This window comes from Xiphias gladius, chromosome 17 (assembly GCF_016859285.1).
Source record: "Xiphias gladius isolate SHS-SW01 ecotype Sanya breed wild chromosome 17, ASM1685928v1, whole genome shotgun sequence".
In the NCBI taxonomy this organism is placed as follows: domain Eukaryota; kingdom Metazoa; phylum Chordata; class Actinopteri; order Istiophoriformes; family Xiphiidae; genus Xiphias; species Xiphias gladius.
In genome coordinates this window covers 3,069,825-3,078,425 of record NC_053416.1, presented here as the reverse complement: position 1 = coordinate 3,078,425, position 8,601 = coordinate 3,069,825, and the positions used below count along the sequence as shown (strand labels likewise).

At 41.9% G+C, this 8,601-nt stretch overlaps 1 protein-coding gene across 1 annotated transcript in view; it reads right to left on the bottom strand.

The window, feature by feature from the left end:
• Positions 1–1,655: 1,655 nt before the first annotated feature.
• The window catches only part of LOC120802654 (polypeptide N-acetylgalactosaminyltransferase 10-like), a 71,276-nt gene continuing 64,330 nt past the window's right edge, over positions 1,656–8,601 (bottom strand). The window contains exons 9-15 of the mRNA XM_040150706.1: positions 7,474–7,695; positions 6,170–6,274; positions 5,460–5,609; positions 3,199–3,433; positions 3,001–3,052; positions 2,077–2,240; positions 1,656–1,995 (exon numbers count right to left, since the gene is read on the bottom strand). Of these exons, the coding sequence (XP_040006640.1) occupies positions 3,269–3,433; positions 5,460–5,609; positions 6,170–6,274; positions 7,474–7,695 (642 nt within the window). The 3' untranslated portion in view covers positions 1,656–1,995; positions 2,077–2,240; positions 3,001–3,052; positions 3,199–3,268. The remainder of the gene's footprint in view (positions 1,996–2,076; positions 2,241–3,000; positions 3,053–3,198; positions 3,434–5,459; positions 5,610–6,169; positions 6,275–7,473; positions 7,696–8,601) is intronic.

The window sequence follows — 8,601 nt, the reverse complement described above, 5'->3', positions numbered from 1 at the left end:
TAAAAAAAATCTCCCTCTCACCCCCCTCCCATGGGGAGTGGTGGTGTGTCTTGCTCAAGTTCGGGTCCTCTACCAGAGGCCTGGGAGTTTCAGGGTTCTGTGCAGTATCTTAGCTGTTCCTAGGACTGCGCTCTTCTGGACAGAGACCTCAGATGTTTTACCCGGAATCAGCTGGAGTCATTCTCCCAGTTTGTGGATCACAGCCCCCAGTGGTCCAGTTACCATTGGCGCCACTGTTGCCTTTACTCCCCACATCTTTTCTAGCTCCTCTTTCAGCCCTTGGTATTGATCGATCATCTCGTGTTCCTTATTCTTGATGTTGCTGTCGCTTGGGATCGTTACGTCTATCACTACTGCCTTCTTCTGTTTGTCAATCAACACGATGTCCCGTTGGTTAGCCATCACCAGTCTGGATCTGGAAGTCCCACGGGATCTTGGCTTGGTCATTCTCAACCACCTTAGGACGTGTCTTCCATTGTAACCTTGGGACCTCCAACCCCTACTACAGATGTTCCTGTACACGAACAGCCACTTGGTTATGGCGTTCCATGTACGCTGTTCCTTCCTGCATCTTACACCCTGCTACTATGTGCTGAACTGTCCCAGGAGCATCTGATAAAAGTGGCCTCTATCTCCAGCTTATTATCCAGCGGGGTATCTGATGACTGGCAGGGCGTACGTGTTGATGGCCCGTATCTTGTTCTTCCCATTCAGCCGACTTTTCAGGACCTGCCTTACTCTGTGTAGGTATTTGGCTGTGTATATATATATATATATATATATATATATATATATATATGTGTGTGTGTGTGTGTGTGTATGTGTATATATATATATATATATATATGTATATGTGTGTGTATATGTATGTGTGCATGTGTATATATGTATCTCGTCAGCCAAGATACTCTGCATAGGAAACGCTGTATGAATGTGTGTGTGAATGAGTGAATGTGGCATGTAGTACTTTGAGTAGCTGAAAAGACTAGAAAAGCACTGTATAAGTGCAGTCCATTTACCTTAAATTACAAAAAAAAAAAATTGTTGGAGTGGAGATCTGTGTGTGGACCCTACTTTTTGCCATCATGTCACCTCTTTAGTCCAGCACCCGCTGAGTCTTTGCTGCATACATTTTTTTTCCTCAATTTTTCAACATCATCCAGGGGCCATGAGTGTCTTTAAAAAAATATCATTGCAATAAATCCAGGATTTGTTCCATCAATCAACCAACAGAACAGGCGACACCCATACAGACGTATCATTAGCATGGCTAAGAATGTAGTGTACTAGAAATACATTTTAGCCTACACTTGTTAATAGACAGACATGAACAGCTGAGCAGTTTTTGCCTTGCTTGTACTTTCTCCCGATTGAAGACAGCGTTCCCTGATTTAACATGCAGTATGTTTTACCTCAGGCCTCTAAGGAATCTATGTCTTTAACATGTGTGGGTAGTATGTCACCTGCAAAATGTCAGCGAGAACAAATGATCATAAGCATTAAAATAAAAGAAAAAAATCATCTTGAGTTAGAAACGGACTGTTTATGTCATTTTGTCGCTTTATTACACAGTTGAAAAAATATTTGCACTTTCAGGATGAGTCTGTACAAGATGTTGTTCCTCTGAAAAAAGACATATTCTTGCAGTGTATCTGCTCATTGTGCAGGAATAATTGTTCACAAATATGTTTGATGATTTTTTTCTCTCCCAGGTTCCATAGAATAACTGCTTTCAAAAAGTGTTTTGGTACCATGAATAAAAACAAAGAGCAGGCACATCCCGTTGTTGAAATTTTTAAGGCAATAATAGAAAAAAAACGCAAGGTTAAAAGAGGCAAAAGAAAAGATCATCCATTCTATCCAGCAGAGTCTGTGTTTGACAGATTCAAAGGAGCATCTTTGCAAATCTTTGTCTCTTGTGAATTCTTGACCTCCAAACTGCAGTTTTTTTGGGCTTCCACAGGACAATCAGGTTCCACCGTGGTTCTCCCCGTCCTGGGGAAGGACAGACTACAGACAATCAAAGGTTTTCAGCTGTTTTTTTAGATTGACTGTTAGTGGCACGAGTGCGTTTACCTCCTTCCTCGTCACAAGCTCATGCTGTACGACTGGATTCTGGATGTCGCTGTGTGCGGTCCGACCAGTGCTCTGAGCTCTCGGCCAGTGCAGCGGGTCACTGCTTCACCACGGGGGAATGTTTCTAAAGCAGCATGTTGTCCATTCGTAGCTTCCATTCTCATCTGGACAACAGTGAAAAAGAGGCAAAATTGCCAGCTCGCAGCAGCTCAGACAGTGTGTTGTTTGCACAAGTCAACAGGCTGAGTTCTATAAGTATATATAACTTTGTATATGTAACATTATATAAGTTACCTTGTTTTTTCTTATCGTCAACCAATCCCAAGAAAAAGGCCAAATCTAACAATGAGTCTCTCTCAATCAATCTTTCCAACGTCATGTCTGTGGCCCTACCTCCAAGTCCATTGGTTCCTTCTGAAGACGTAAACCTTTAAAAAAGAAATCACGAATATATAGCTTCAATTTTTTTTTAAAATACTACAATTGTTTTTGTAAAACAGCTTGGCACTGTAGCTTTTAGCAAACGTTAATCAGACAAGAGTAGCATTTGTTGTCAGTTGTGGATTAACACAGGTGTTTGGGAGTATTTATGGCAGCGGGACTGCGTATGTGGTACCGAGTCAAAATAAACTACAGTGTGTGTATTCATGGTGATAAAGGAACACGTCACCCAGCGCAACAGTTTCGCTCCCTGATGTGTTTTTAATAGTTTTTGACAATAATGCAACTCTATGGCGCAGAGGAGTATATCAGGAAATAGTTGTTAGTAGGATCAATGCATTCTTAGTTTTGATCTTTTCATGGGATTTGTTGACAATAAGAAAAATATAAAATATCATCAGCCTTATCCTTTTAAGGCCCCCCCCCTTGAGAGACTTGATCGTATTGGCATCCAGTAATTATCTAGGTCAGCAGTCAACATACCTTCAAATTGTACGCAGAAACATATTCTAAAAAGGCTTCCGGGAGTTTGGCCCTGGTTGGGGAAAAAAAACAAAAACAAAAAAAGCCACTAAAACAACCACAAAGTACGTGCAAATTAAAATGATTCATTTCACAATGAATGAGTGCAATTTTGTTCCTTACAAAGCAGGGTAGAAGTAAAGCTATTGGTTTACTCACCTGATCAAAGGTGATCATTGTTCCATGATCTTTTTCTTCGGAAGACGCCTCATCTCACTGCCCAGTGCCCTCAGTCGGTGCCCCGGTTGAAGTGCTCCAGCACGGTGGCGTTGGTTCTCTCAAACAGCCACTGCTGGCTGGGGGAGGAGGGGTCGCACGTGTTCATGAAGACGCGCCGCTCGCTGGGGCTGCTGTCGATGCAGCTGTTGCTGACGGGGTGATACAGACTCTTATCCTGCAGGAAAGACAGCAACAAAGAGATAAAACAGCCTTGGTCATTTACCTATGAGACGTAAACTCTTTCACTTGGCATTTATTTCCTTCCTGGTGTTTTTGGGTCAACTGTGTTATTTTTACTGGTATCTGGCTGGCTCAAGGTATCTTCATTTTCTGCTGGAAATAAATCTAATTAAAACCAAGTCACGATCAAATTGGTTTTACTTGGATTAATATGGCAGGGGCATCTCTTTCTTTACCATACTAGGACATCCACTGACTCAAAGTAAAACTATGAAAGAAAAAGTACAAGAAACGTTTCTTTCAAGCATAGTTTTATCCCAGTTGAGCTGTTTCTGACTTAATGTTCTCTGATGAAGACAGGCCTTGCTAAAGCCTGTACTTCTTAACGTTCTGTAGCAAAAACATTAACTCTGCTTGTAAATCAATACCATCATGGACAAGTGTCACACTTTTGTCCACTTTTGTCGCAGCAAGTGGCGACCCAATGTTTTTTTTTTCTTTGTTTTGGTTTTGTTTTGGTTTTTGCTGTTCTCTGTCGAATACTGTATATATATATATATATTTTAGATGAAGTGTTCACTTAAGAAAACAAGTCTGTTGTTTAGCCCGTATACATGAACATGATTTTGTCTTATTCCTTAATAGCTTAATTGTTCTCTGCGTGTCTTGTCGATGCTGTTTTGTTCACGCTGTGTGGGACATGAGGAAACCTGCTGGAAACCAGTGTCTAAACTGAATCAGCTGGGCCTGATCTTCTGGGCCTGGAACTCAAAATAGAACGGAAAAAAAAAAAAATCAAGAAATGAAATCAATATCCAGGATGCATCTTTTCATGAAGAGCTCTTCCCCATGTCCTTGTAAAATGTCCTTAATGGGTAGTTTTGAAAAAATAACAGAGTATGATCTTTAGCTGTTTCTTTAGTATTGTAATCCAAGAGTACCCAGATGTTGTTTTTTGGGACGTTATGTTGTTGCATTAACAGGCCTTGGATGTTCTCTTCAATTATAATTGCTATTCAATATAATGGCAAAACTATTATAAGTGAAGTTGATCAAATTATTAAATGTTTTATTTTTTCTGTTTTTCAGCCTTGCTCTATTTATAATGGTGCATGATGCAACCAACCTCTTCTCGCTTATTGTTATCTTTAACTGAAAAAAAAAAAAAAAAAACAGAGCAACTCACTCAACTCAATTCACCACGGTCCAAAAACAGGAAGCCCCGGACTTCTCTTTAAAAATTATATTTTTATTGTGAACACTGGTCTCAAACTACGGTTGCTACCACGTTTCGTTAACTTTATTTTGCACAAACTCCTGTCTCCACTGTGACTTTGCTGCAGTAAATCAGTGGTAGGGGTTTGAGCTAGAATATCATCTTTTTTTTTTTTTATCAGTTTAAAAAATACCTGCATAGATATTTCTGTATCGCTTGTAACGGTGATATTCTGTCAGCGGGTAGTTAGTCAGCTGAATTCAGATTTGTTGTCACTGAAGGCAACAGCTCACAGTGTCATTGTTGGTCCATAAATATTGACTAGAGGAGCTTTAAAGCCACTGGTTGTTTCTGTCTTTGGCGCCACCAGTGGTGGTAGAGAAAAGACACTACAGCCATCTGGAGGACACTGAGATATAAGGCTTAAAGTGCACCATTTTATTTATTTATTTAACACAACTGACCTGTTTTTGTACAAACAAAACCTCGATGCCATCTGAATAGGTTGAAAGATACTAAAATCACACACGCAAAAAAATGTTCACGTTGTGGCTTTCCAGAAACAGAAGCTGGGGGAGTGTCATTTATATCTGCAGTTTATGCATCTTTCAATTTTCTCACACGCTCGTTCAATTAGATGTTAACAGATGGCCAGAATGATGCTGAAATGATTCATTAATTGACTTAAATGATGCTTAGCTGACCAAAGAAACCACAACGGCGGCAGAGTTGTGGGGCTGAAAAGAGGCCAGGAAAATATTTTCTCCCATTTTCTGCAAGTTCTGAACTCCACCCCCCCCCGTACCTTTCTGTAGCGCCACAGCTGGTTCCCCTTCATGCCGTGGCAGTCGTACAGGGTGACGGGGCTGTTCTGGGAGACCGCGTCAAAGCACACCTTCCTCGTGTGCATGGGGTCACCCACTCGAATATCCTCCCTCCAGCCAAATGTCAACACCTGCAGGGGAACACATCTCAGCTGTAACCAACAACGGACTTTCCGTGCTCTTCCTGACATTTCTACCGTTTTATTCTTCCTGTGAAGGGGATTCTTTGTCAAGATGTTCCTTATTTGAATGGAACGGAACATGAATGAAACTTGTGATTTTGGACTGAATGAATTTGACTGGTCAGACCATATGCTTTCTGAGCATTATTGCAGCTTTGGGGCCTCTTGGGGCCATAAATATCATTATCAAATTTCACGGCACTACAAGCAATATTTTTAAAATGTCTCCCTCTAGGCCATAGCGGCCGACCAACTGTCACTGTTGTTCCTAGAGCCATACCACTAGAATGGAGCTACTGAAAAAAATGAACTACTTTGGCTTCCCAATGATCGGTTCAGGAAAATAATCGGTTCCTGGCCAGACCTACAAGCATCAGTCTTTTAACCCGCTTGTGTTATGGTCCTTTCAGGTGGGATATTTGCAGTGCAGCACTGCAACCGTGCAACAAGGGAATGCTGTATAGCCGTACATGTGAGGTAGCTCTAAGCTCCCAGGGCGTTGGACTCACCTGTCCATGACTCCAGCCTACTTTCACACAGCTCTCCAGGCGAATGGGGCTCCCTGACACAAAGTGTTTGATCTCCATACACATGTGGCTGCCCACGTTTCGTATCTAAAAAACACATATACGGACATAAACACGTGGGCAATGGAGTCCAAGAAGACAGAGTGCTCTGCCCATAGTAATCCACTGACATAGCCATTCTTAGTTGTCATGTCAATCAATACTTTGATCACAGTTCTTTCTTTCATACACGCATGATTGTGTACATACCGGAGGGCTCTGTGTTTTCCAGCTTGATGTTTGGTTTTATTTATTTATTTATTTTTGTGTACTTTCCTTTCAAATCCCAGAGGCATGTTTGGCCCAGGTAGATTGTGGTTTACAGGAGGAGAAGGAAGAAAAATAGTGTTTTTATTGCAAACATGTTTCATCACTGTTTCTTTTCTCTTGCTACCACTGCATATTTTGTTATCACTGTCTCCAGCTTGATGCGCAGCTCTCTGCTTTCAACATGGAAAAATTCCCACCACTATTTCATTTTTGACCAGTCAAAAATCCTTTGTTGAAGTGAACACAATAAGAGCCCCGGTGATGGTCACCTTTGTATCCAGTGCACTTTATAGCGCCATGCACTGTTTGTGCTGCCTGCAGATGATTTCACAGCCTAGACACTGTTGTCCCCCCTGTCACCAGCTTTAGGGACATGGCTCCATCCACCTTAGTTGGACTTGCTAGTTGGGGAAGGAGCCTTTTGGCATTAAAAATAAAGTTTCCCAAAGAGTATAAGCTATATAGTATAATACTTTTTTTTTTATCTGAGGGAAAGTCTTTATTCATTTTTATTTTAATTTTCTCCTTTCTCTGAAATTGTTTTTCCTTTTACTTTTGTTTCTGACGCCTTTCTTTTCATCTGAAATAATAAGAAGGTAGAAGGGCCTCCATTAGTCATGAACAAGCTTTAAAATAACGTATTAGTGCTGACAGTGGGTGGGAGTGGGAGTTCATTAACTTATCATCAGACGACTTCATTCCCCCGTGCACCTGTCAGTCAGTTGTGCATTACAGCATACACAGTGCATCTCTGAAATGATGAAAGTTGCTGGGCAGATACATTTTGATTGGCCGATAGTGTCACGCAGCCAGAGCCGTACAACCTTTGCAGGATAAAACCGCGCTGTTATTCAGAAGTTTTCGTCGTTGCAGGCATGGTTGCAGGTATGTGAAGTCCTCTCTATAGACCTTTCAACCTAATATCCCCACACTTATCGAAGCCGTTTCATGAACTAACCCAGCTGATCTGCTCTCACCTCTCCCCAGGCAGCAGCGGGAGGCTCCACCGGTGGGTAGTGTTTGGGCAGATCCCAGGCCACCTCGCTCATGAACCACTTGAAGCTCTTGCAGTTGAGCCGGTTCCTCAGTTCCTTCTGCACCGTCATGTCTCCCGCTGACAGGTGGCGGTACTCGGGCCGACGCTGGTAGATGTATTCGGTGTATTCGTCCATCCACACCTCTGCCACGCGTTTTAGGTTCTGAAATCAAATCAAACGGAGTAAGGTGGATAGATTAATTCACTAAACAGCCTAATTTTTTTAGCAGGCATTGCAAATCTCACAGAATGTCCCACAAATAAACACAAAATCCCACAGTCCACTGCATTGAGGATGATCTTGTGGAACCACGTTTGCCTGTTTTGTGAAAATAAGTGATTACATACTCTGCTGGTTCTATTCTAGAGCCAGCAGCCTCAGGGAGTCTGCCCTGAGAGTGGTATCCATTTCTTGAATCTGCCCCAGAATAACCCAACGTGGCAGCAACAATTTGCTACTCTGTTGCATCTGTGAAATTTTTTCCTCATTGACATCCACGTGGAGCCAACTGTATTCGAGATGACCTTGTCTGTTCGCCTCCATGAATGCAGTTTTAGAGGGAGTACTGTAGCACTTCAACAAAAATCGGAGTTAAAACCGGATAATGACACAGCGGTTTCAAACTCGTGCAGAGAACAAGTTCATTTTTAATAAATGTTGTTATGTAAATGTTCTCCTTTATCTGCAGGGTTGGGCTGATTCAGGGCCATCAGAATTCCACTGAGGTCCAGTTTGAAGACTGTTGGTCGGAATATAAAAGCAAAACAAAGGCCAGTGCCTTTCAGTTGGATACTGAGCCAAACCAAGCTATGTTTCAGACTGCAGCAGAGGCATACATAATGAATGGTGTTTGGCTCCACCTCCGATGATTTAGCGCTTTTAGACAATTTCCCTTTCTGTGGCGGTACACTGAAGAATACAAGGAACAAAGAAACTTAAGCTCTTTCTTCACAGTAGCACCGGCGAAGGCTAAGAGTCGCAGATAGTAGATATATTGCATTCTGCTGCTTCTCATCTGGTGGTCTTTTGTTAGTGGACGCTGAGCTGACTGTAAAGTGCTCTCACACA